This window comes from Cavia porcellus, unplaced genomic scaffold (genome assembly GCF_034190915.1).
Source record: "Cavia porcellus strain 051 isolate PalLab524CR breed Dunkin Hartley unplaced genomic scaffold, mCavPor4.1 scaffold_1, whole genome shotgun sequence".
NCBI lineage: Eukaryota > Metazoa > Chordata > Mammalia > Rodentia > Caviidae > Cavia > Cavia porcellus.
Window position 1 is genome coordinate 183,090,367 of NW_026947484.1, and position 27,183 is coordinate 183,117,549.

Below are 27,183 nucleotides of genomic sequence, written 5' to 3' on the forward strand. Positions count from 1 at the left end.
TGCTGACCTTTCATGAGCTTCTTTATGTCAAGTTAAAATGTGTATGTGTGTGTGTATTTTCATATACATTACTTATTTATACCTGAGTTTGAAAGAACTATACTTTCCACATATTATATTAGCATGATCTGAGCTCTTTAGCGGTAGTTTCTGTGTTTGATCCATTTTGGTGTAGAGAGGCTGCCCCAAGGAAGTGCCACATAGAGTGTTTAACATGGAAAAATATGTCTACCTCCTAATTTCCTGATTGGAATGAATTTCTGAGTTGACTGCCTCTTATGTACCCACAGCAATGATGCTCCTGAGGATATGGGCATCCAGAAACTCTTGGATGCGCTCACCAAAGACCCCGGCTTTGGGACCAGATGTATGGAAGGAAACCCAATCCCGTGAGTGCACTTTAGCTATAAACTGGCTTCCTGTGTTTGTAACCCAGTTTGACTGCAAATGCACTGCATATATCAACTTCCTTCCACATCGTAATTGCCATAGTTCACCCTTTGAGGCACTTTTTGAAAAGCCAATATAGTAACCTAGCCAAACAATCTAGGAAAAAATTTGAGCCTTCTAACAGTTTGCAAAGAAATCATTTCAGGTATTTGTTCACTCCTTTAGAACACTAATACTTAAATTGTACTTTATATTATTAATCAAGTGCATTTCCTCCTCCCCACTCCTGTATCTGAACTACAATAGGCTGCCATAGTATATAATTTGCAGTTTTGCTTATTTGCTTCTTTACCTTAACAACCGAAAAAGAGTACATGGATTTGTTTAAGAATGGAATTTTCTTTTTGCATATTTTTATCATCCTTTGGTTAAAAAGGTTTTTAAAAAAATTATATGCAGTAATTAAATGCAGCAATATACCCAAATGATGTGTGCAGGAGAGAGCAAGTTAGGTGGTTACTGTGCTAAAGACAGTAGAGAGAAGAGATGCGTGAGAGAAGTGACAAGGACAGGAGGGGATTCTGTATCCAGGCCAAGGAGGAATTGGTACCTGAAGTTGTTCAACCACAAGGGTGATCTCTGGGGAATTACAGAAAGTTGGGAAGGTGCTGATGAGCAGAGAAAGGAAAACCTGAGTTTCCAGTTTTGAAGGCAAGATGGCCTTGCAGTTGTTAGGTGAGGGAGCACTATAGTTGTATATCCACAGTGCAGAGCAAATTCCTAGATGGATATCTTCTATGCCCTTGCTCTTAATCAGTGTTAGTGTGTTAGTAACCTTTCTGTGGCTCTGAAAGGATACTTTAAAAATGGGAAAAGATTTCTTGTGACTCACCCTTTCATAGGCTTTGTTTCATGGTTATCTGGCTCTTGATTTTGGTCCTGGGGTAAGACATGCAGAAGGAATTATTGGTGAGGTTATTTGATGGTTTTAGGTATGAGCATCAGGAGGTTATCTCACAGTAGTTTCCCTTTTCTATTAGTTAAGTGATAGATTGGTGGGGTGGGATTTGAAAAGCTGTACATTTTATTTTTAAAAATCAAATATAGAAGGAAAATATAAAAAAAATGTGGAGTACTTAGAAGTGTAAAAACTTGAAACTAGAAGAGAACTGGCAAATGATTTTATACTTTTATTTTACCAGTAGAAAAATAAGCCCTGCGATGTCAAGGGACTTAGTGTTGTTCTCAGAATAATTTAGAGTTTAACTCAGAGACAGCAGCCTTGTGTGTAGTCTCCAGGAATGCTCGCAAACAATTTAACTTCCTACAACAAACATTCTCACCCACTCACTCCCAGATTCTCTACTTATTTTAGAACATAAATTGGATTTTGCCACTCTCCACAGGATTTTCAGCACATTGAACACAGAATCCACACTCCTCCCCAGACTGTGTTATCTAGCTGTCTCAGTGAAGTCCTTCTCATTTATCATCGGTCTTCCTCTGGGCTCACTGCATACCAGCCTGTTGTTCCACAAATACAGAAACTCACTTCTTTTCAAGGTCACTGTACCTGAGTTTCTCATTGCTTCTTATTCCTTCCCCTTCAAACCTTTGGGTAGCTTCTTCTGGCTCATCTTTTACTATTTTAGTTGAACTACTGTCTCTTTAGAAGGTCTTTTACCTCATTCTACTTTTTTTTTTTTTGATCATGTATAGATTTTTTTTTTTTTTTTTTTGCTTATTTTCTAATTCATTTTGGTCATGCAAACTCCATGCAGGCAGGGGTGACTGACTCAGATAGAGTTCAGTATGCAAACATTTAGGGCTTGTTTGTAGTCAATTACTTATCCTTACCGATGCAGTGATGTAACAGTTTTTCAGACTGCTGGGGGATCAGACAATCAAATGAGGTCATGCTCGTTTTTTTCCAAATGGTAGGAGATAGGTACCTGCTTGTGGTTGTTTGAGAATGACATCATACTCAGAGGACAACAAGAAAGGTCAGGTCTGCTTTGGAGGTCCTACCCTTAATGTCCTCCTCCCTTTGCAGAAATACACCCTGCTTGGCAGGAGATAAAGAGTGGACCACTGCCCCATATCCCCAGACCATCATGAACCTCTTCCAAAAAGGGAACTGGACAATGCAGAACCCTTCACCTGCCTGCCAGTGTAGCAGTGACAAAATCAAGAAGATGCTGCCTGTGTGTCCTGCAGGGGCAGGAGGGCTGCCACCACCACAAGTGAGTCACTATCTGTGTTTAACTAAAGAGTCGGTGCAGGGGGAGCTGGTACATGTATTTTGGAGCAGGACTGAATGAGATATCAGAAGGGTGCGTTTCAGCCTTGATGATATTTCTTGTCCAAAGGAAAGCTAGTGAGTTTGCAGGAAATGGATGCCCATGAGTGTCACACAGTGATAGTACCACTTTGTATACTATGACAGGTCCAGCGTCTGTGTTTATGCCATGACTGAGCTCGTGGCCTTCAACAGGCCATATCAACTCACTGGGCTTGTTTATTTTTTCAGACCTCTGAGTTTGTGAATCTGGGCCAGAAAACATCTGTGGGTCTTATCAACCAGACAGGCTCCGAGATTCTGATTGGAGAGGAGATCCGAGTCATTTATTTCTTGACAATGTTAGGGAGAGGCTAGCTTTTGATAGTTCTCTGCTCTCTTATCAGCATACTGATTGCAGGGTGAGGACAAATAAGTTTTAAATGGGCATAGGAATCTAGAAGGAGTCTTGGTTATCCCTGTAAAATAGTAGCCAATCTAATCATCAGAAAAACTCCAGTGAACTCCAGAAGATACTAGCCTAGCTTGTGATGCAGCTCCCTAGAACCTCTTGTGACTGTGAAGAATTGTATCTCGCGGCTTGATTGTTTACATATTCAGAATAATTTCCTGGGAAGACCTTGGCTTGGTGTGAGCGCAGTGCCCAGGGCAGGATGAACCAGGTCTTGATGGTGGCTGGTTTAAGGTAGTGCCTGGGCCATGTGGCCAGGTTTCCGGTCACACTGTGGAAACATGTTTGGAAATATGTGTAACTGTTTGGAACCTGTTGTTTGGAAACATGTGTAACTGTAGTTCTTAATCTGTTTTTTGACTCATTTCTTGTCCATAAAGACATGTGCTTGTTTTTTGTGTGCTGACAGAAAAAACAGAACACTGCAGATGTCCTTCAGGACCTGACAGGAAGAAACATTTCAGATTATCTGGTGAAGACGTATGTGCAGATCATAGCCAAAAGGTGACTGTTTGCTAAGCTTGTTCCACGCTTTATCATTGCTGAGCAGAGGAATTAAAAGGCAACAGATAGTGAACTTGAGTGACAAGAGATATGCCTGATTATGACCTACTATTTCTATTGCAAGTTTAGGATATTATCCCTAACTAGAAAAATATGATTAGATTATTGTTAGCATACATTTGAGGCAGACTGGCCTAGAAGGGAAAGAAATACAGGTTTAAATTTAAATTGTGTCACTTACCAGCTGCTTTATCAGGTACAATCTGATGTTCTTTTAAAGCCTGTTAAAGTTTGTGTAAAATGTGATAGCAACATTGCTCTTATAAGATTTTTGTGAGGACTAAATGAAATGATATATGCAAAGCATCTCGGGTACTCCCTCAGGAGTGGATTCTATGATGTTGTTTGGGGTCCTGAAAGTGTTTCTGGGAAGACTGAGTAGACTGTCTTGACTACAGAGCTATGGGAGAGCTTTGTTCTTTCCTGTGCTATAGGAGTACAATACTGGATGTTCAGCTAATGCTGATAAAATTTCTTTCCTATGAGCTTGGTCAGGTAGGGTGTCTCTGTTAGGAATTCTCAGGGACTTTCAATGACAAGGGTGTGCTAGCAGGATACTGTCCACGAGTTTCCAAGATGTGCCCTTTCCATATGTCATCCTTAATTGAAGTATTCCATTGAATCAAAGAACTTCTAATACAGTCATATCTTGGTTTGTAAGGTGACTTTTAAATTGACAACACAAGATATGATTCTCATCTAAATAATGAGATCTTTAAGATAGAGATAAGACATGCTGGCATGGGCTCCTTTTCTACTGGCATGGTCCTACAGTGACAGCCTGTTCATAGGATTATTTCTGTCCCTCTATTTTTTCCTCAGTTATAAAGTTTAGTACTTTTGCATATCCATTCCTTTTGTATCATCAGAAATAGGATCAGTACTTTCTAGAACTGATTTTTTGTTTCTTTGTCTTAACTTTCTGCAGCTTAAAGAATAAGATCTGGGTGAATGAGTTTCGGTAAGTTGATCTCCTCTTTCAGTTTCTCTGCGCTGCTTAGCACTCACCTACCTACCCTTAGGTATCATCTCTCTGGAAGGAGGACAGAGGATCACCCAGAATCTGTGGGGCACTGAGAGGGGCACAGAGAGAGTTAAATTAGCCTTGTCATGGAGTTTTTGCCTTAGCAACTTTTCTCAGTGCCTAGCCACCACTTCAGAGCCTTCTAAAGTATTTGTCATCCTAATTTCCTTGAGGAGATTCAGAAATCTGTTGTGGGTCTCTGGAGATTGAAGTTAGCACAGTGCTGTAATGAGATTACCTATCCTGGTTGCACTGTTCCCTAAATCATCTTCCCAGTAGCTCCTAGGGGCTGCAAAACAATAGTTTGGGCCCTTGTCTTGAGATCAGGAAGGTCTCAGGAAATAGAAGGCAGCAAACCCATTTATTTTCACTATTTCAACCATTTTGTGCCCTTGGGGCTTGAAGGAACAAGAGAAACTGGGAAGAAAGCATCTATGAAACCAATGTTTCCATCATGGAAAATGATAGCAAACGTGACACCCTGTGACTACTGAATCCTGCTTAACTTTTCTGCCTTTTCCCCAGGGGCCAGAGTTCCTGGAACTCAGGGTACAGCACATGAAGGCTGCTATAGTGGCCCTCATGCTAGGAAAGAGACAAGCCTGTTTGTAAATCCTCCTGTCCCTCATCACTTGCTCCAACTCCCTGCTCACCTTTAGATCAAGTTCAGCTCTGAGCTGCCGAGTACTAGAACACCAGTGAAACGAGTGACCGTTCTTTCCTCTCTCAGATATCTCACTCTGCATAGTGAAGCCCAAGCCATCACAGCTGGGCAGCAGCCATGAGAGTTAAGAGATTGCTAGACTGCATGACAGGAAAGTGCAGTATAAACTCCTTGAGTCAAACTTTGTCTCCAAGAAGCTTCTCTATCCTTCCATGGTGTCTGCTGCTGAGTGGTAGCGTGCTGCAGGCTGTCTGGGTTTTAATGTCAGCCTTTTCTTTTAGGTACGGTGGATTTTCCCTTGGTGTCAGTAATTCTCAGGTATTTCCTCCAAGTCAAGAAGTAAATGATGCCATCCAACAAGTGAAGAAACACTTGAAACTGGCTAAGGTAGAGTATCCGCTCTGAGATTTGTCAGATGAGTTGGCCTGGAGCTCCTAGGGCATGGATGTAGTGAGCAGACAGATCTGATCAGCAGCTAGCTCATTGTTCTAACATTATGAATACCCAGGTGTCACTGGCATTCAATAATTTTAGTTAGACCTGACTGAACTATGCAACACATATTTGAAAATTGGAAAGATCAAAAATGAATTCAGAAATTTAAAAGCACTAAGAACAACTTAGTTTATAAATTTAACCAGTGGGTAAATAAATTGGGCTTCAAGCACACTTCCTTGAAACAATTGCTTGCCCAATGGTAAATGAATTGTTTTCCTTTTTAAACTGGCAGTTAGTTCGTCATGACCTGATAACACATACTTCGTTTCCCTGTATGTATCTCAGGTTTCCGATTTTGAAGTGAGAGTTGAGGAGGTCAGGTGACAGGGACTCTAGGCTACTGGACAGCAGTGCTAGTCCCGGGTCTCTCACTCTGCCCACAAAACGCAGGCCTTTGTGTCTGTGCGCACATCCATCTGGACAGAGTGTGGGGCACTTCCTGGAATGGTACCAGAAGACCTTGAAGAATCCTGATTATCTCATCACATGCAGACATTAGAACCTTGAAACGCTGAGTCCTGGCAGTTTCTATAAATTCTGCCAGTGCTTGTGCACTGAACTGTAGATTAGTGTACTATGGATTTCTAGTCACTTGTTTCTAAGGAATCATTTATGTAATGGCTTTAAATTTAATTTTAGAGAATGAAGTAGTGGCAGTAATTGTTTTTCATAGAATTTTCCTGTGGTCCGCCGATTCCAGGCCTACGGTTGCCCCTTGGCCATGTAAACCATCATAACTGAGGCAGGTTTCTGTTGTTTGTAGGACAGTTCTGCCGATCGATTTCTCAACAGCTTGGGAAGGTTCATGACAGGATTGAACACCAAAAACAATGTCAAGGTAAATCACTGACTGTATTCTATTAGCTTCTCAGTAAATAATGATCCCTGTGTTCCCTGAAGTATTTTCATCTCATGGGAAAGTCAATGGGGGAAGTCGGGATATAAAAGAGCAGTTTTTACCAGTGAGTCAGGATGGTGCTGGGATCCAGAGAATGTGCATTGCCAGTAGATTTACAAGGTGAACTATTGCGACCTGACTTCTGTTTCCTTAGCTATCAAGTGGAGATAGTCATCATGCACTCTCCAAACAGTTGTGAGGCGTAAATGAGTTAAAGACGTGAGGTCCTGAGCAAAGTGCTAGGCCACATGGTCGCGGTCAGTGCTTCAACCATGCTGTTATTTCTTTGCCACATTCTCTGACTACAATGTTTTCTCTTAGGGTAGGACTGGAATTTCTCTCTAAACTTTGCATGCATGTTTTGTGTACATGCACTTCTGGGAGCATGGTTGGGAACAGTGCCTTGGACCTGATGTGTTTTATTTCAGGTGTGGTTCAATAACAAGGGCTGGCATGCCATCAGCTCTTTCCTGAATGTGATCAACAATGCCATCCTCCGGGCCAATCTGCAGAAGGGAGAGAATCCTAGCCAGTATGGGATTACTGCTTTCAATCATCCCCTGAATCTGACCAAGCAGCAGCTGTCAGAGGTGGCTCTGTAAGTAGAGCTGTATCTGAATGGGTGGGCTGATGAGAAAAGAGGGTGCTGGGAATTGTGGGGCAGGGAAAGGAAACAAAGCAGGTAGTCGAGCAGCATCTTCAGAGACAGTCATGTTATGTGACCCTGGGTTGATCCAAACTCTGGGTGGAAGTGCTCAGTTTACAAATGAGCAGCCTTCTTGAACTACAGAAGAAAACAACACAGATACGTAAAAAGTTATCAAGTATGTTGAATTCTAATTCTTAATGAGGTACTAAAATGATTAACTCACCAGTTATAAAAACAGTAATCAATTTCATTTGTTTTGAAACAACTTGTTAAAGTTTGTTTTTATTTCCTGAAATAAATGTGTGTGTGAAATCTAAAGACGGTAAAAATATTTGAAATCCTACAGATCTAAGTGTAAATCCAGCCTCTAAACTTTCTAGATGGGTCATATTAAATGGGAGAAATTCATGTAAATTGCTAATGCCAGCACCCAATACTGAGTTGATTATTCAACATGTTAGATCACCTTTCCATAAATGGACCATGGTACAATTAGTATTTTGCTTTAACACCTGTAGAATATGACTGTAGGATACGAGGGTCTTCATATCAACACTGCTTAATAGGCTTTTATGATGTCTTTTTATAAAAAGAACCTGGTATAAATTTTGTATGTGTCAGATTGATTTGCTACATCTTAATGTTTTAAAATTTATTTATAGCCATAAAAGTTATTCATGGCCATTAAAAATCAACTACTTGAGTAGTTTCACTCTAGCATTTCTTCCTTATTTAGGTTTCAAGCCACATCTGTCTTTTTTGTGTGAAAATTTAAAACTGTACTATTCTTACAAGGCCAAGAACAGTGGAAAAAATTGAATATCCTTATACCTCTTTAATATTTCCCTCAGTAGCTTCACTGTGGCAGTGGGAAGCGAATTCTGTTTTCAGTACTGGAGGTAGAACCCATGCATGGTCTACCATCTCCAGCCTAGTTTTTTTCTTTTTCTGTTTAGATAGGATCTCACTAAGTTGCCCAGGACAGTTGGGATCTTGCAGTCCTCTTGCCTCAGCCTTTCTCAGTACTAGGGCTCAATTATGCCTGGTTTAGTCAATTTGTATAATCTCAGTGAAACCAGCATTGCGTTAGAATTATCAAGGTTTATATTTTTTAACCTGAAGATGATTAATGCAAAATAAGATGTGCTTGGCGAACCAGTGTTTTCCCAGGTCTGTGCTTTCGATGTATGTATCCTCATGCATGTTCCCACCTGCATCCAAGACTCCCCTGATCCTTACTGCCTTTTTCCTTCTAGGATGACCACATCAGTAGATGTCGTTGTGTCCATATGTGTCATCTTTGCAATGTCCTTTGTTCCGGCCAGCTTTGTTGTATTCCTGATTCAGGAGCGGGTCAGCAAAGCAAAGCACTTACAGTTTATCAGTGGTGTGAAGCCTGTCATCTACTGGCTCTCCAATTTTGTCTGGGATATGGTAAGGAGAGGTCTGCTATGGTGTGAATCTCTGTCAGGGCACGCGTGATAAAATAGAACAGCCCCTAACCACGACCAGGAAGTGTCCTAGTAGGGAAAAGGGAAAGGGAGAGGCAGTTGTACACATTCATGACACGATTGGGTACAGAGCTGATTTTAGACCAATGAGAACATCTGACTATAGTTATGACCTTTTGGATAATTTCCTTTTGAACACTTTGCCAGGAAACGTAGGAATGGAAAGACCTTAGTCTTTATGCATCAATACCTGTAATTTCTCTGATAGATTTTAACCTATTGGGTCAGGATTTTCTTTGTTTAACTAGGAAAAACACCTGTCACTTGAAAAATTCCTACATTTTATCAGCAGCTTGTTCATCCATTTCAAAGGTGTTTTCCTGTCAGCTATATTATTTCTGTTTTGGCCCAGATAGAGGTCTTCAAAGGATTTTGAAATTTTAATTATTATAAGTAAAGTTGAACTCTAGCTACTTATGACTTCCATTGATTTTAAGCAATTTAGAGCAAATGTAATATTTAGATATTTAAAGACAACTGTCATTTAACTGAAGTTTTCTACAGATAAGATCAGACAGAGAAACAGACTTTGTAATCTCTAAAGCACAAATACGAGTGATGATGGTCGAGATGATGGTAATGTCTTTGCTAACTGTACCAAGCTCTTAGACTTGCCACAGTTCTGATGTGATTGTTACCTATAGCTGTACTCCATATTGTTAAGTCTTCTGAAGCACAAAGTCTGGAATTAATCTGGACTGCTGTCTGATTGGTTAGGAGTCTAGAGAGAGTTGACCTTTACCACATTGTATTACTACTGTAACACAAGATTATTGTATTTTACATTTCACACTGTCTTCTTGGCAACTTAGTAAATTTAGTCTCTTTCAGTCTATGCTAATGTCATTGGCTTTTTTAAAAAAGTAAGGTTAATATTTCAGTTATAGTATATCTTGTTTTATTTGTTTTGTTTTATCTTGATCCAATAATTCATTTATTTAAAATTCACTGAGTGTTTCCTAGATGTCTGACAATGCCAAATAGGAAACTCAGAGATGAAAAATTGAGTCTCTGACCTCAGGGATATCACTTATATTTTAATGTATTATCTCTTCACCTAAATTGATAAACACATTGAGTAGGATGTGGAGAGGCAGATTCAGTCTGAAGCTATACTTCTTCTAATGGCTAAAAAACACCGTCACTTCCCCGCCTGGGCTTTGCTCTGCTAGCTATGAATTCTCATAATTGTCTTGTGGCCGAGTCTTTATTTCTGCATTTTAATGCTCACAGCACTGTCAGAACAGACTTTAAAATTATTCTCAGAGTGATGAAACAATTCTGACATTCATGTTATGAGCACTTACTTCATAAATAGATTACATGTGAGATTGAACTTGGGCAGACTCTAGTACAGCATTAATGATGAAGCAGACACAGTCATCTCAGGGAAGAATAATGCAAGCTTATTTGCCTCCTGTGAAATTGAAATTACTCTGACTGAGAATCCATCGTTCAGTAAGTTTACTGAGCGTGACACGTTGGCTTAGCTATGGGAAAGACAGAAAGGGCATGCAGTTTATAAAATCAGCCAAGGGTAAAATTCTTGTCAAAATACATTGCTCAGTATTTTGATTAATAGTTTATATGGCTTCATTAATTCAAAGTTATTCTTTAATATGTATATCTGTCCTTTCTTGTCTGATGATGGTGAAGACTTGAGATGTGTTGTATATTTGACTTAGGGTCAATTTTATTTCTGTGCTTTGTCTTTTAGTGCAATTATGTGGTCCCTGCCACACTGGTCATTATCATCTTCATCTGCTTCCAGCAGAAGTCCTATGTGTCCTCCACCAACCTGCCTGTCCTCGCCCTTCTACTTTTGCTGTATGGGTAAGGCTCCTCTGGGTAGGGGACTCCCAGTGGGAAAGGCATATGGTACCCAGTGTTAGAGGCAGGGTAGGGGACTTAAGTGGACCTTTATCTTTGTACTTTGCCAGGTGGTCAATCACACCTCTCATGTACCCAGCCTCCTTCGTGTTCAAGATCCCCAGCACAGCCTATGTGGTGCTCACCAGTGTGAACCTCTTCATCGGCATCAATGGCAGTGTGGCGACTTTCGTGCTGGAGCTCTTCACCAACAATGTGAGTTTTGCAGATACAGCACCTGCCGCTGACATGAGTATCTCTGGGTGTCAGAGGAGAGGGATTAATCGTAGTCTTGTTCTGCTTGTCTGTGGCATTGATTCTGCCACCTGCCTTGTCCTTTTTCATATTCTGCCTGAGTACGTACAGTGACTTTCTCTCCTGCTGCACTTTATATTTCCCTGGCCACGTCTTTCATTTTCCTTAGACAGGTTCTTTTATACTTCTTTATATTTCAATGTCATTTTTCCCAAGACTCGGCCCAATGCTGCCATATTTTCTTTCCACTTTAGACCCTTCTCTGGCCAATTCATCATTTCCAAGGTTTTTACCATCGTCTTTCTCATCATCTTATGATTATTTCTCAGATCTATGCACTGATGATAGTTTATTACCATCCATTTAGGTAATTTATAAGTACCCCCAAACTGGACATGTCATCATCGTCTTTTGCCTCAGAACCTGATATTTCTTGTGCTATCCCTGTTGCATTTAGTGACATTAGTCTGAGCTGGTTCTCTTGTAGTCATCCTAGGTGCTTTGGTGTTGGTCATTTTCCACATCCAACTGGTAAGGTCAAAAACAAGACTTCTTCATTTCCACTGTCACTGACTGTCTGGACATCTTGTTTTAGGACACAGGTCCTTTCACAGATGCATGACCCTTCCCGGCCAGTTTCTCTCACACCCTGTCCCAAGGCCCAGTAACTTCAGCTGAATTGCTCTTTACACCCCCATATTCCTCTAGCCTGGTTCGAAGTGCCCTTCTTCCATCTTAGGCCTGGAAGAGTTCCAGACTTAGCTCAGGTGAAGCTTTCTTTCCCTGTCCCATGGAATGTGTTTTCTTCGCTATGGGGTTTCAGAGCCCAGCTCTGCCACCAGTACAACTCACAGTTGGCTATGTGGTGTTCTCCTCCTTCCATGTTTGTCTTCATCAGAATCTGCTTACTAACTTCCCTCTCCCATGCCCACGGTGCATGTAGCACACAGTGAATTATTCAGTTGCTTTGTATTAGATCACAGATCACTGCCAGTATGGTCATGAATGCTTTTTGAAATTGCAGCAGAATCCCAAAACTCAAATATGGAGCCAGAAATGAACAGTTTGCTTTTAAATGCTAAACAAATGCTTGGTTATGGATTTGTTTCTGATTGAATGTAGCTATGTTTTTTAAACTTTGCTCATTTCTCAGTGCTCATAACATTAATTCAGGTTTTCTAAAGAACCAAAAATCCCTGCTGCTACTCTTTGGTATCTGAGTTCAAAGGTTCAGTTTGTCTCCAAAGAATCAAATTTTTCTTTATTTCCGTATTTCAGCCTTTGACAACTTTTAGCCTAAAATATGAATGCTACCCACACTTTGTCTCTCTCATTGTTTTTAGAAGCTGAATAACATCAATGATATACTGAAGTCTGTGTTCCTGATCTTCCCACATTTTTGCCTGGGACGAGGGCTGATTGATATGGTGAAAAATCAGGCGATGGCTGATGCCTTGGAAAGGTTTGGTGAGTGAAGCAGGGGCTGTAGGATGCTTTTATAGAGGTGCCGGATTGTATGGGCCTTGGCCTCCTGGCCTTTTGTTTGAGGAAGAGGCTGGTAACTAGGCAAAGGATACTAGACTTCTCTTTCCCTGCTGGAGGCTAATGCCAGTGTAGATTGTCTGGCATGGGTCTTGTGACCCACCCCTTTATCTGTGCCTCCAAAGCATTGAGATAAGTGAAGGAGCAATATTGGAAATTCTTTAAATGCTGGCGTTTGTTTGGACCCAGTGCCAAATGCTGCTGGTTTGTTTTTTGAGAATCACTGGAAAAGTCAGCTGACGGCTTGGAAATTAGATGTAGACCAGAGAATCCTACAGAAAAGTGAATACTTTGACTCTGTTAGGAAAGTCATGGGCCTGCAAAGGCAGTCATATATTATGTGTTACACTGTCTATAAAGAGATAATTTATTGCAGCTTTTTCTACCTTTAGAGTGGGTAAAAATATTTCCCCTATCATCATATGACTATCCTTCATTTACTGGCTAATATAGTTAGATGGGCCATGTTATTTAATGGTGATAGATGAGGATTTGTTTTTTAGCTTGGCATTATGAAGGAGATGTGTTAAGATAATAAAGAACTTAAGGAATATTTATGTAAAACCTGCTAACTTAACTAAGTCATTGGTTATATTCCATGGTACTTAAATAGGGATATTTTTAGTGTTCTTTCTAACATTTAAGACTTATAGTTTATTAAAATACTAACCCTAAAAATTATTTTGGATTGTTTGCCTTAAAAGTATCTTTGTATGTCTCACTGAAAAGGAAACATTAGCTATCTTATAGGAAGGTATAGATCTAATACAAGCTGTCACTGAGACTGATGTAGGTTGTAAATTAGCGTCAAAACAGTTATTCTCTCTCTTTTTTTTTTTCTTTCTCCTTTTTATGGATAATAGATACTGGCACTTCTAGAAAAATAGGTGAACATAACCCCGAATTTGAGAAAGAGCTATGACTTTTGGTGCTCTATTCTGATGGAATCTTTGTATTGTGTCTGCCAGGGGAGAATCGCTTTGTGTCACCACTGTCTTGGGACCTGGTGGGACGAAACCTTTTTGCCATGGCTGTGGAAGGGGTCGTGTTCTTCCTCATTACTGTTCTGATCCAGTACAGATTCTTCTTCAGGCCCAGGTAAGCTTTGTCTCAGAACTCATGGAGCACTTGGTCAATGAGGAGCATAGGGAAACATTCATTAAGTGTTTGGCTTGAATAAATTCCAATAATCAAACTGACTTTTCCTATTGTGGCATCTCCCAACCCCAGCCCTGCCAAACCTGCAAACTAGCAAGTAGGTTTTACAAGCTTGCATTAGAGACTGGATTTTGAAAATAGTTTGAAAGGTTGATTTTTAAAAAAAAATATCTCTGTCTCAGACCTGTGAATGCAAAGCTTCCTCCTTTGAATGATGAGGATGAAGATGTAAGGCGAGAAAGGCAGAGAATTTTGGATGGTGGAGGACAGAATGACATCTTGGAAATCAAGGAGTTAACTAAGGTAGGACAGTGAGTGTGGACTATATAGCAGCTTGGTCTTCTTTTTTTTTTTTTTTTTTTTTTTTTTTTTTTTTTTTTTTTTTTTTTTTTTGTTTCGTATGTTCAAACTAGTGTTTTGTTGATTCTTAGTAAATAAAGCCTGTTTCCCAAAATGTGCAACTATACCAAGGGTTTGTCAATTTTATTTAAAATGTACCACAGAGATTTCTTAATTAAAGAAATCCTACTGAGAATCCTTCCGTAATGTGAATTCTTATTCTTGAATTTATTTTGCATACTTACATTTATGTGTTAGCTATTAAAACAACTAATATTGTGTAGTCAAAGCTGAGGTAGGGAGAGTGATTTTGAGGTTCATAGTCAAAAGGCTTACACAGCTCATTGCTTAGAAGGAGGATCTGTTTAGCATCTATTTCTAAATGCCAGAATTCTCAAATGTCACTTTTTTGTAATATTTGAAGTATTGTTTATAATTTAAATTTTAAAATATAAGCATGTTAAATGAAAATGCGTGTAGATATTAATGAGTAATATAGATTTCTAAAGACTAAGATTAAAAATATAGAAAGAAATTCATTTTGATTTTGAGCTTCAGAGTAGTCTGAAGCCAGTTGTCACAGTGACAGAGTAAGGCTCTTAGAATGTCGAACAGGTGACTTAGTTTTATCGATGAGTCTATTTGGTGGTGTCTTTGGGTTATAATCCCTTCTTTAGTTGCCTGGTGAGAGCTATGAGTCACTGAGCTTCATGGATTTTTGCAATTTGTTTTTTGCAGATATATAGACGGAAGAGGAAGCCTGCGGTTGACAGGATTTGCGTTGGCATTCCTCCCGGTGAGGTAAAGACACTTTGTCTGTATTGTGTTTGTCTCTATTAATTCAGACCGTATCTACACAATCAAGCCACAGTGTCTACGAGGGGTAAAGTGGCATCTCTACTTGTGCCTTAAAGCAATCAGTCATCAAAAAGAGAACAGGGACCTCTTTTATCAAAAAACAATTTGGGGTAATCTCAGGCAGTTTAAGAAAAGTAGCACATGTAAAACATGCTTTTATGATCTACTTGAGATGATGAAATTCAAATAGGTTACAAAAAAGAGACGTTTTCCTTTCTCATTTTTGTTTGTCCTTGTATGCTCTTCAGGCAGAGGAGATGGTATAATTTAGCCAGCTTTCACTACTGTTTTGCCCACATTAATACTGATCTCAACCTCACAACTTAGTGCTTATACACACAAAATTGTAAAATATATATTTGAATATCTATGTGATGTCATAAAAACCCAGAGAATATTTGACTTGTCACTGATACTCAATAACGATGTTTTAGGATCTGCTATAGGCCGCTTAGATTTAGAGTTGATAGTTTGCTTGTGCAACTCACTCAGTTTCACTCTTGCAGTGCTTTGGGCTTCTGGGAGTTAACGGTGCTGGCAAATCATCAACCTTCAAGATGTTAACTGGAGACACCACGGTTACCCGAGGGGATGCGTTCCTTAACAAAAACAGGTGAGGAAAGGAGTGGCCTGTATTTTTCTTCAAAGACTTTTTTCTCAGTTTAAAAATTATATTGATTTTTCCCCTGATTATAACAGTAGTATTTAGAGCTTATACAATGGTGAAATATAGTAAAAGAAAAAGAAGAACCTAAAATCATCCACAGTTTTACTACCTAAAGATAATCACTATTTACACATTCTTTCAATCTTACACTATTATTCTTAAGAGCTTTATTCAGGTATAATTTACATACCTATAATTTACTTGTTTTCAGAGAACAACTCAGTGATTTTTAGTAAATTTCCAAAATGCTGCAACTATTCACACAGTCCAGTTTTAGAACTTTTCCATCACCCTAAATCTACCTTTCTATACATACAAATATATCACCAAGTCAAGATCATACTGGCTTTTGTTATTAATGAATATGTTATGAATATTTCCCAGTAGATTAAAGAATTTATATGCTACATAAAATTTCCATATACATTTACTTGTTATTTAATCAATTCCTTATAAATGTTGGACATTCATTAGTTTTCATTATTGACTCTATAAATATGTCCTTATATTTAGTTTTTATCTTTTTATCAGGGAAAATTTCTAGAAGGTGAAAGAAGGTAGGCCTACATAATTGCCCTCTTTACAGAGTATAAACTGCTGAAGTTATCACTGGGTCATTTTCTGAGATTGTACAGATCACTAAGCAATCTAATCTTTGGGGTACAGCTACATATTAGATACTTGTTAGAGAATATTACTCTTGAGTACTGTAAATGTGTGGAGCATCACCAGACTTTCTATATGGATAAATGGTACAAGGCAGTGACTTTCAAACTTTGCCGGCCATGACCCATCTAGAAAATACATTTTCTATTTCAACCCAGGGCATACATACACATAAACACTTACCCATAAAACTTAATGAAAAATTTCTCAAGATTGCACCAATATTACTACCTTTAGTACACTCATATTTTTTATGCTGTTCTATATTGTATCTTTTAAAAATTACTGGCTATATAAAATTTTAATTTATTTTGCAACCCACTGGTGGGTGATGGTTTGTAATGTGAACATACTGGGCAAGGTCGAGGATAGCCAGTAATACTGAAGGGCAAAGACCTTAATGTAGTCATTGATCTCCCATCTCTTAGCAGTTTTTCCAGCATCAGTATAAAAGATCCTTGAGAAAAGAGAAATTCTCAGAATAGTGCTGCTTCATTAAGCCTTTGGAGCGTGTTGCATTAGCAGCAATAACTGGCCCAAGCTAAGGTTTGTCGCACTGAGTGGTTGTAAGGACTGACTTTGGCAGTGTAGCTGTGGGGGCCTTGTGCGGTGTCCTTGGCTATCTCAGACATACTCTGGAAAGGGCTGACCCTGGGGGTACTAAACAGATAGGCACAGAGGAGTGACTTACTGAAGGCCAGCTTTATGGTTAGCTGGAGTGGCTGAAGATTACACATCAGAGGGGAATATGGAAGCTGAACTTTTTAACCCCTCATTAATTCATAAACTGATTGGCTTTCTAGAAGGCGAAAGCCATATATATATAAATATATATGTATTCATAGGTGACACACACACATATATATATATATATATTCATATATATACATACATATATATATATGTATTCATAGGTGTGTTTTTTTATTGCTAGATTCTAAGAGGGTCTATGATTTTAAAAACAAACAAAAATGTCTCTACAAGGTAGGAGGGTGGGTCTGGGCTGGGGATGAGATGTCCATACATTGTCCATACATTGACACCACACCGAGTCAATGTATGGGCAGCAGAAGGCAGAGGGAGCTCATGGGAGAATTTCCGAGCTTTGGGAGAATTCTGAGATGACTTTGGAGTAATTAAGGCCCTTGGTATGTATGACCAGGGCACAAAGTTAGTCAGCTCTGGGATGAAGACTTAGCAGTGTTTTGAACTTCTGAGGTTGTTGATGAAGGCTGCGCTACAGTTGATGTGGACTCCAGAATTCTGAAATGGGGCTGCACCTGCAGGAGGAAGCGATGGGAAAGCCAGGTGTGAGAACTGTGCAGGGTAGAGGCAGGACCCTGACTGCCAGGAAGTCGCCATCCCAGACATTAACAGGAACATGGGTGTCTTTGTGATGTGTCAGCATCCTTTAGAGGACATTAAGCCAGATGGTCTGAAGAGAATTTCTCTAAATGCTTAAAACCTGACCGGTTTCATTTTTCTTTGCAGCATCTTATCAAACATCGATGAAGTACATCAGAACATGGGTTACTGCCCTCAGTTTGATGCCATCACAGAGCTGCTGACGGGGAGGGAGCATGTGGAGTTCTTTGCCCTCTTGAGAGGAGTCCCAGAGAAAGAAGTTGGCAAGGTATCACAGGCACCAGAAAGCCAGCCTGCCCTTGGCATCGGAGGCCTTCTTACCATGACACAGGCTTTAGGCTGCTTTTCTGCATGTGTGCAGCAATGTGAACCACTGATGCTTGCACTTGTTTTCAGGGTGGGCATCCTTCGTGGCGATGGGTCAGGGGTGGGTGGACAAGCACAGGCTGGGGGACAGAGAGAGAGGACTGCCGCAACACATGGGTCCTTTTTCCTTGCTCTTGGCCTCTCAGCAGTGGCCATGTTATGGTCAGAGAATCTGTTCCTATCTTAAGGGAAGAACTTTCATGTATAAGAATTCCAAAGCCAGACAGAAGTCAGGGTGCTTTTTATCTCTCCAGGTTGGTGAATGGGCGATTCGCAAACTGGGCCTGGTGAAGTATGGAGAAAAATACGCGGGTAACTATAGCGGAGGCAACAAGCGCAAGCTGTCAACAGCCATGGCTTTGATCGGTGGGCCTCCTGTGGTGTTTCTGGTGAGTGTGACTGGGCGGAGCCGTGCTGGTTGAGTGCACATCTCATGGTTCAGCAGGCGGGTGTGATAGTCTTACGATTGCCCTAGCAGTGGTAGCTTGCCTGCCAGAAACAGTGGAGCAGTCTCGGAGAAGCAGAGGGAAGCTTCTCCCTCTATGCACGTGTGGGTGGCTCAGCCGCACCTCTGACTGCTCCTAACTAGAGATACTCTAAGCACCTCATTTTTGTCCAGCTTGACCACCTCATTTTTGTCCATTTTTGTCCTTTTAAGTCTAACTGAGGCTGAATGTGTGAGTTGATCTTTCTCTGGAACATTCTTCCTGACCATCTGTGTGTTCTTGCCCTGGATATGCTGTGGACATAGAATCAAGATCCTCACTCCAGCAGCCAGATGACATTTCCATATACACAAATAGAAGAAAAAGCAGAGTAGACTGAGCAGTAGCCTTTGTCCCTCTTTTTTCTACAAAAGAGAAACACTGAAGGTATTACAGAAATCAGCTACATAATCCGAAGTTTCTAGCAAGAGCATTATACCAGGGTAAACTGAAGTAAGCTAAAATTTAAAAAAGAAAAGAAAAGAAATCATACCCAAATATTATCCTGATTTAAATAGAATTTTCAGACAAAAAGCATATTTAATATATACTTACCAGTCATGAAAAATGATGAAAACCAAAGGCTTTTTCCTTTCCCTATTTATTTGGACTTTTTCCTTTTGCTATTTATTTGGGCAAATTTATTCAGATCTACAATGTATTACTCAGGATACTTGAGTGCTTCAGTAAGACATCAGCATGACCTTGTAATGAATGAGTTTGAAACTTACCATTTTTTTTTTCATCTGTCAAGAAATGACTAGGAGGACAAGTCAATTTTAGGCCGCTTTTAAGGATGCTTCAGCATCTAACCATTTCCTTTTAGAAAAAACATTGCCATTTGCTCCCAGCATTCATTTAGTTTTACCTAAAGGTGTAAGTGCCGGCCTAGCAAGTTTGATTTCCAGGTACCAAACAAACAGAGACACTCTTTGAAGCTGAAGCAAATCTGACTGTTCTTTCAAAATAAAAATAAAATAAAAACTGTTGAGTTATCTCTAGCAGGAACTTGCTTCCAATCTTAATGTAACAGGAATGTACATGATGATCAGTATTCTTTTTTGTGGGGTAAATTTCAAATCACAGAACAACACAAAGTAGAACATCACCTGTGCAAAAATGCCGCTTTTTTCTTGCCATCCCTGTGCAGTGGCAGATTTTACAATGACCACACTTCACAGAGCCCTCTGAAACTAGGAATCAAAGTGAGATATTTCCTGGGAAACAGGGGGTGATCTGTAAATTACCAAGGGGTACAGGCTGCCGCTACAAATGCTTGCTGGTAAGTATTTTGGGGACAAACAGGAGTGCAGCAAACACACCCTTTATATTTTTATGTCACAGGGAATAATAAAACTTATTCTAATTACAGGATGAACCAACCACAGGCATGGACCCGAAAGCCCGGAGATTCTTGTGGAATTGTGCTCTCAGCATTGTCAAGGAGGGGAGATCAGTAGTACTGACGTCTCATAGGTCTGTAGTATACTCTTGGTTTCGTTTCTACACTGCGTTAGTTTTAAATTTTCCAATGTGATTATTTTGTGAAATCTAGAAAATATAGAAAAGCAAAGATTAAAACAATTATTACCTGAAATTATGCCACTTGGAAACAGCTATTATTATTACTGGCCTATGTATGTTTGCCAAGCTTCCCTACACAAATCTATAGACACTTTTCAGTATGTACTTTGACCAAAATGCAAGCATAGTACATATATTATTTTTTTCACTTAATATATTGTGAACATTGTTTCAAACCAGTAAATTTGGATGTGCCATCAATGCATATTACTGGCTGGTATTAGGATATACTCTAATTTATTTCATTCTTCCCTTTTGTGTAAACATTTGGATTGCTTCCAGCTCATACACAGTTATAAACAGCACTGCAGTGAGCAGCACCAAGATACAGAATGTACCCTTTGCAACAGGATGTCATTATGCCCTAGGAAGCTGGGAATCTGTTTCCCTGCGATGCCAGATGTTACAGTAATGTTCTGAATGGCACAGAAACATCTCTCTAAAACTAAAGCCTTACTGTGTTTTCCCACAGCATGGAAGAATGTGAAGCTCTTTGCACTCGGATGGCAATTATGGTCAATGGGAGGTTCAGGTGTCTTGGCAGTGTCCAGCATCTTAAAAATAGGTAAAAACAATCATTTTTTGGGGATGGAGCTCATTTAAAAGAAAGCTCTATATTTAATTATTTTGTGACTCTACAAATGATGGCTTAGAAAGAAAGGGAAATTAAACTGAATAGAATGGGACAGGCAAAAAAGTGAGGGCCTTGAAGCCAAGAAGACCTGCATTCAAATTCTGTCTTTACCATATACTGGCTGTGTGACTCCTAAGCAAGTTACTTAAGCACTCTGAAAGTCAGTTTGCTGGGATTGTTGTTATATAAATGAAGTGAAAAAAATCACTTGGAACAATGTGATTAAAAGCATAATCCTCAGAGTTAATGCAGATGGTTTGTATCCTAGCTCTGCCTCTTGTGAACTGTGTGTCATGAGCAAGTACCTCACTTCCTAGGCTTCAGTTTCTCTGTAACATCTCTCAGGTATTCATGGGTCCAGTGAGGATGAAATTGTGTGTCCAAGGCACTGCGCATGGTGCCACACACAGAGAAGGCATTGAGTAAATGACAGTGGGTTCCTTTCTCAGCATCTGATCTCCGTCTGTCGGGTATCTCCCTTTGGTCACGGTACAAGTGGGGTTCTCAGGATTAAGCATGTTTTTGATGTGCTTCCTGGAGATAATCCATTGGGATGTTTGTTCCTGCTTTCAGGTTTGGAGATGGTTATACGATCGTTGTCAGAATAGCAGGGTCCAACCCTGACCTGAAGCCTGTCCAGGAGTTTTTTGGACTCGCCTTTCCAGGAAGTGTCCTAAAAGAGAAACACCGGAACATGCTGCAGTATCAGCTTCCGTCTTCGTTATCTTCCCTGGCGAGGATATTCAGCATCCTCTCCCAGAGCAAAAAGCGACTCCACATAGAAGACTACTCTGTTTCTCAGACAACACTTGACCAAGTAAGCTTTGAGTGTCAAAAGTAGACTTGCTTCTCTGGGTGACAATTCCCAGTTATCCCCCTCCATCAGCCTAAGAGCGTTTGTTAAGCCTCTGTGAACCCTAAAAGGGAAATGACACCTTCTACTTCATAGGCTGATTGTGAAAATTTTTTGTATTAACATAACTATCATTGATTACCATCCACAAGACAGGCATTTTGCCATATGCCTTGTCCCTGTCAAAATGTACCAGACATATCCGGCCACCTAATAGATAGTAAATGTTTTCTTTTTCTCTTTGCTTTTATCAAGCCTGTATATGCCAGAGTAAGCTGATGATTAGGCAGTTATGAGAAGGCTAATATAGAAGATCAGATTTCAAATGATTATTGATATTTTCAAAGTACTCTTTCCTCTTTCACACACAGTTGTCTAGGTAGTTTATTTGTGTAATTCTATGTTCTTCTGTTGACCTAGTTTCAGCATAGGGAAAAATGCAACTAAAATAAAGAAAGAGTAATTCCAGCCACTTTGGGAGGCTGAGGCAGGAGGACTGTCAGGTTCAACCCTAGTCTGGACAACTTAGCAATTTAGTGAAACCCTCAAAAAGATTGTGTGTGTGTGTGTGTGTGTGTGTGTGTGTGTGTGTGCGCGCGCGTTGGGGGGAACTGGGAAATAGGGAATGTAACTCAGTGAAGAGGCCCAGAATTGAAAATAAAGAAAGATAGAAAGTAAGCAAGCAGGCAAACCAAGAGGTATTCATAAAGGTTCGACTTTCTTTTGACAGGTATTTGTGAACTTTGCCAAGGACCAAAGTGATGATGACCACTTAAAGGACCTGTCATTACACAAAAACCAGACAGTAGTGGATGTCACAGTTCTCACATCTTTTCTACAGGATGAGAAAGTGAAAGAAAGTTATGTATGAAAAATCCTGTTTATACAGGGTGGCTGAAAGTCAGGAGGAGCCAGATCTTCCTTTGTACCGTGTGTGAAGTGTTCCAGAGGAGGAGCTGGGAGGTTGTGTGTGAAGACGTAAACTGGATACTGTACTGATACTATTCAATGCAATGCAATTCAATGCAATGAAAACAAAATTCCATTACAGGGGCAGTGCCTTTGTAGCCTTTGACTTGTTTGGCTCTCTAGTGAAAAAGACTTGAATTTAGTTTCTTACTTTTTATCTGTGTGAAACTGTACGGAACCCACTGGACATTTGGGTTCGAAGTCATACTTTCTTTTTCCTGTGTATTCTCACTGGGATTGCAACAATAATTCATCAAATAACCATGGCCAGTGATTATGAAAATCAGAAGACATGTGCATCATCATCCACTGAGACATGTCATGCCAGGAGATTGGTTTCCTAGTGACACATCCATTGCTGGCGATGAGTGTGCCAGAATTACTAGTGCCAAGTTGCTCAGAAAGTCGGAAGCACTGTGGTGTGTCACAACACTTCATGTGAAAGCTGCTGTGCTGGGAGTCCATCAACATCATTAAGTATCAGGTGACAAAATGGTGCCTTGTGTGGCGATAGTTCTGTGTTGATTCCCTCTTTGGGTGAGATGCCGTGGTGGCTGTAACATGCAAAGTAGGGGTACCTTTTCACAGGAACCCTGGTCCCATTTTTAGCTTGCTCCATGCTTGCAGTCATGGCTGTCCAGGGTCACTTTTCCGGGACTGTTTAAATATTCTTTGATCCTGGTAAGCAAAGAATGAGTAGCTATCCTGCTGGGGCTGTAAGCTGCTGAGATCAAGGCATGGAATGAAAGAGGTAGGGTGTTCAAATTTAGGGAGGCCTCTTCGCCTTTGTCCTGATCTTCTGCTAATGTGGTACCCTGCATCTCAAGATCTTTGTTGTTTGACACAAACGTAGTACTATTTCTGGTTTTTAAAACTCAATCTAGAAAATGAAAAACTTTGTTGTATGTTGACAGAAATCTTTGTACTGTTAATATCATCTGGGACTTTAAATTCTATAGTGACTCCTGAAACCTCAGAGTGACATCTTTGTACAGCTCCACCTGGCCTCACTAGCTTTTATCTGCCTACATAGGTCTGCAGGTGGAACATCTGGTGAGTCCCTGGTCACTAGGAAATGATGTGGTGTTAGAGATCTCATGACACTGTATTTGGATTTCTTTAAGATCACGTAGAATCCTCAATTTCATTTCATCAATCCAAGTATTTTTTATTGTATTTCATAGAAGAGTGAGTATGTATGTATGTACGGGTGGGGAGAAATTAAGTCTCACTAAATTTTCTGTGCCATGTTACTTAGCTAACTTGTTTACAAATATGGGTTGTTTTGGTGTTGTGGGAGCTCACCGGAAGAATACTGACCAGGCTGTTCTTTAAGTTGCAACAATGCAAAAGTCAAGAAAGGGTTACAGGCTAAACAGTAATTCAAAGGGAAAACAGCTAACCTGGAAACTTTTTGAACTTGTACTTAAGGCATTTAGTAGCTTTAAGTACAAGTCTGGTCTGTTAAACACCCCACTGAATCTCTGACAATTTACTTTTCATCTCTTTAGTCCCTAACTTAGGAAAAAAATAAAATGCTTCTATAGTGCATTTTCAACTTTTCAACTCCATGTTATTTTCCTGTCAGTAAATACTTGTAAAAATATTTTACTGTGCTTGATGTGGTCTGAGAGAACTATTTGGCAAAGTTCACGTGGTCTTTCATTATCATCACTAATTCTGAGCATTTTCTAGTATTTAAATATTAACTCTAAAAGCATCTTTCAGGTCTTTTCCAAAATCATCTGTCTATAAATTTACAGAATTTCGTTGTGACTAAAATGATTGTTTTAGAAATTAAAGTCGATAATTGTTTTTTAAAATGATGATGCATATTTGTGTTAACTGATGGCCTGAGATCACTCCCTATACTTTATCCCATTCTGATACAAAATTCAGAGAGTAATTTCTGATTTTTCAAAATCAGACTTCTATTGGTTTTCTCATCTAACTATGATCATGTTCTAATTCATTATATTAACTACATGAGCAACTCCTTAATTAGCCTTGACTTCAAGTTCATATTTATAAGAATCAAAAGCACTGTGAACTATTTTGAAAAATTAAATTTTAATATAAACTTAAGGTTTTTATCTGGAAAAAAAATGATCTTTTTTGAAGCTAGAAACAATCTACAATTACACATTGTCCTCATTAGTATTGTGGTATATTCTCAGGACTGTCCAAATAGTAATTTTAAAAATTATCCTGTGTAAATCTAATTGTGGTACCAACTCTACCCTCAAATAAAATTTCTGCATATTCCCTGTGGAAATGTGAGTTTCACAACTTCTCAAAAGAAGTGTTCCAAGAGTTCTGCTGTTACATCTTTTGGACACCTTCAAAAACTTATTAACTGTGAATATGAGTAATACTGAAGAAAATAACAAATCCTCACTATTTAAATACCCAGCACAATTCATGATTAAAAACAAACACACAAACCTCAAACTACTGTATTTTGATATCTGTACTGAATGCATAGATGTTGTGACTATTAAAGGTTCACATCATTCATTCATTGTATAATAATCATTGACTAAAGGGATTTGTCTGTGGGATTTCTCATGAGTGTATATATCAGGTAAAATTTTTCCCTAAGAGCCATGTGTCATGTAATAGTGAACCACTTTGATATTGAGATACTAATTTGTACTCTTGTTACTATTTACTAGTGATAATGTATTACTAAGACTGCTCTAATTCTTTCAAATTGTTGCATCCCTTTTTATAGAATGTCTATCCTTCCATAAACACTAGGTGTGCGATCATCCTCTCTTGTACCCTAGGATGGAGCTGTTCTTGTGCTTTTTTTCCTTCATCATTGGCCCTTCATTCCAAGCACTTTATGCTGTCTGTAATGGATCTATTTTTGCACTGGAATATCTGACATTTGCAAAACTAGACAGAAGTTTCACAATAGATTTCTAAGTTAAATCATTTTCATTAAAAGGAAAAAACCCAGAAAAATATTTGTATTGTTAATAACTTTATATTATGTATTAAAGGCATATTTCTATGTTGTAATGAGTCACAAAATAAAAGCTGTGACAGTTCTGTTGGGCTGTACAAATTTTCTTTTGTGTGTTCATAGCACCACCTACTGTTAAAGTATTGTATCTGCATCTGGTGGGGGAGAAGCCATTTGGTTTATAAATTAAATTTTAGAAAAGGTTCAAATGCCCTATTAACCCAAAAAGATAACCTGGGACTAGTTGAAAATAAAGAAAAGGATGTTGTGCACTTTTGTATCAGTTGAAACACTGAGTAATTGGTATTTAAAATGTCTAAGGATTGTTTATTCTGTGTAATGATTAAGCTGCAGAAATCTCTGAAAATGCTCTCTTGCTAAGCATCTGATAAAAACTTCCCTTGGTCTTGAGTGGGGTATAAAGTCAGCCTTTGATGCCCTTTTGTGCATTCAGTCAAATATACAAGGGGACTGTGCCACTGTGCAGCTGGGGGCAACCGCAAGGTTACACAGGCACAAATGGCAGACTGCACTGGAAGGGAAGCAGGGACATGATACACAAGTGATCCTGGGACTAAGGGAGATGCCCCTCTGTTCTCCTGTAGCAGTGTGATGCAGTCTACACACTTTGTTTTTGCCTGAGACAGGCAGGCCTTCAACTCCTGGTGATCCTCCTGCCTCAGCTTCCTGAGCTCTGGGATTACAGGCATGTGCCACCACGCCTGGCTCATGTCTGCTTTGATGAGACAGTGTGCTGTGTTCTTCATGAGTATTAAGAATCAGTGTGAGAAAAAGATGTAGGCTTGTCTCAGTCTCTGACGATGCCCTCTTCAGCAGTTCTGTTTTGGCTGTTTGAGAATCCTGGTTCTGTAGTGGTCTCTGACAGTAACACGTAATAAACTACCCTGCTGAGGTACAGGACTGAGCTCTGTGTGCAGAAGGTTCTCAGCTTTGAGGGGGCTTCGATGCCCACTCAGCGTCACTGTCACAACTTCATCCTCCCCCTAGGGTCCCACCAAGTGACTTTAATGAAATGACAGGAAACTGCGTGTTAAAAAATCACAAGGAGAGCAACTGTCAGCGTGAATCTTGACCAAAACATTCTCCCATCTCAAGAAAAGCCTGTAGGAATTTTCCTACAGGAATTCAACACACTGGGTCTTTTTTAGTGCTAATACATCCAGTTTGAAAACTGTAAGAGAAAATTAGCAACTGTTTTCAAGTGTTCACTCTTATCAGGTATGCTCCATAGAGTAAGCAGTACTGCTTCTTACGTAGGGATAAATAGTGGTTCAGAACGTAATGGATTTGTCCAAAGTTATGGAGCCAAATGACAAGGGATCACTTTGTTATAAGCTAGGTGTCATTTAAGATGGTGCTTGTAAAATCTAGTTAGCATCAATCACTAATACAACAAATATTTACTGAACTTTGTGTGCCAGGTGCTATTTTAGGTTCTGGGGGCACAAACAGAATACAAGTTCCAGTGAGTTTATATTCCGGTGGAGAATTTAGCTAGCAGCTAGTGCTATGACGCAAATAGAAAGTAGTAATAGGATAATGGTGGTAACGAGTCAGAAACGCCAGTCTGAGGGTGACATTGAAGTCTGGATTCAAGTAAAATCACAGGAACAGCGTCTGAAGATGGGCGGCA

The 27,183-nt window shown here is 39.6% G+C and overlaps 1 protein-coding gene across 2 annotated transcripts in view; it reads left to right on the top strand.

Moving 5' to 3' along the window:
• Nucleotides 1–25,615, top strand: part of Abca1 (ATP binding cassette subfamily A member 1) — a 128,837-nt gene extending 103,222 nt beyond the window's left edge. For both annotated transcript variants that reach the window (XM_063224413.1, XM_063224412.1), the window contains exons 30-50: nucleotides 291–389; nucleotides 2,444–2,633; nucleotides 3,550–3,644; nucleotides 4,633–4,665; nucleotides 5,674–5,779; nucleotides 6,654–6,728; nucleotides 7,217–7,386; nucleotides 8,694–8,871; nucleotides 10,666–10,781; nucleotides 10,889–11,033; nucleotides 12,416–12,539; nucleotides 13,583–13,712; nucleotides 13,955–14,075; nucleotides 14,850–14,912; nucleotides 15,476–15,582; nucleotides 17,794–17,935; nucleotides 18,288–18,422; nucleotides 19,891–19,994; nucleotides 20,575–20,667; nucleotides 21,310–21,553; nucleotides 22,320–25,615. In XM_063224413.1, the coding sequence (XP_063080483.1) occupies nucleotides 291–389; nucleotides 2,444–2,633; nucleotides 3,550–3,644; nucleotides 4,633–4,665; nucleotides 5,674–5,779; nucleotides 6,654–6,728; nucleotides 7,217–7,386; nucleotides 8,694–8,871; nucleotides 10,666–10,781; nucleotides 10,889–11,033; nucleotides 12,416–12,539; nucleotides 13,583–13,712; nucleotides 13,955–14,075; nucleotides 14,850–14,912; nucleotides 15,476–15,582; nucleotides 17,794–17,935; nucleotides 18,288–18,422; nucleotides 19,891–19,994; nucleotides 20,575–20,667; nucleotides 21,310–21,553; nucleotides 22,320–22,460 (2,611 nt within the window). In that variant the 3' untranslated portion in view covers nucleotides 22,461–25,615. The remainder of the gene's footprint in view (nucleotides 1–290; nucleotides 390–2,443; nucleotides 2,634–3,549; nucleotides 3,645–4,632; nucleotides 4,666–5,673; nucleotides 5,780–6,653; nucleotides 6,729–7,216; nucleotides 7,387–8,693; nucleotides 8,872–10,665; nucleotides 10,782–10,888; nucleotides 11,034–12,415; nucleotides 12,540–13,582; nucleotides 13,713–13,954; nucleotides 14,076–14,849; nucleotides 14,913–15,475; nucleotides 15,583–17,793; nucleotides 17,936–18,287; nucleotides 18,423–19,890; nucleotides 19,995–20,574; nucleotides 20,668–21,309; nucleotides 21,554–22,319) is intronic.
• Nucleotides 25,616–27,183: the final 1,568 nt, after the last annotated feature.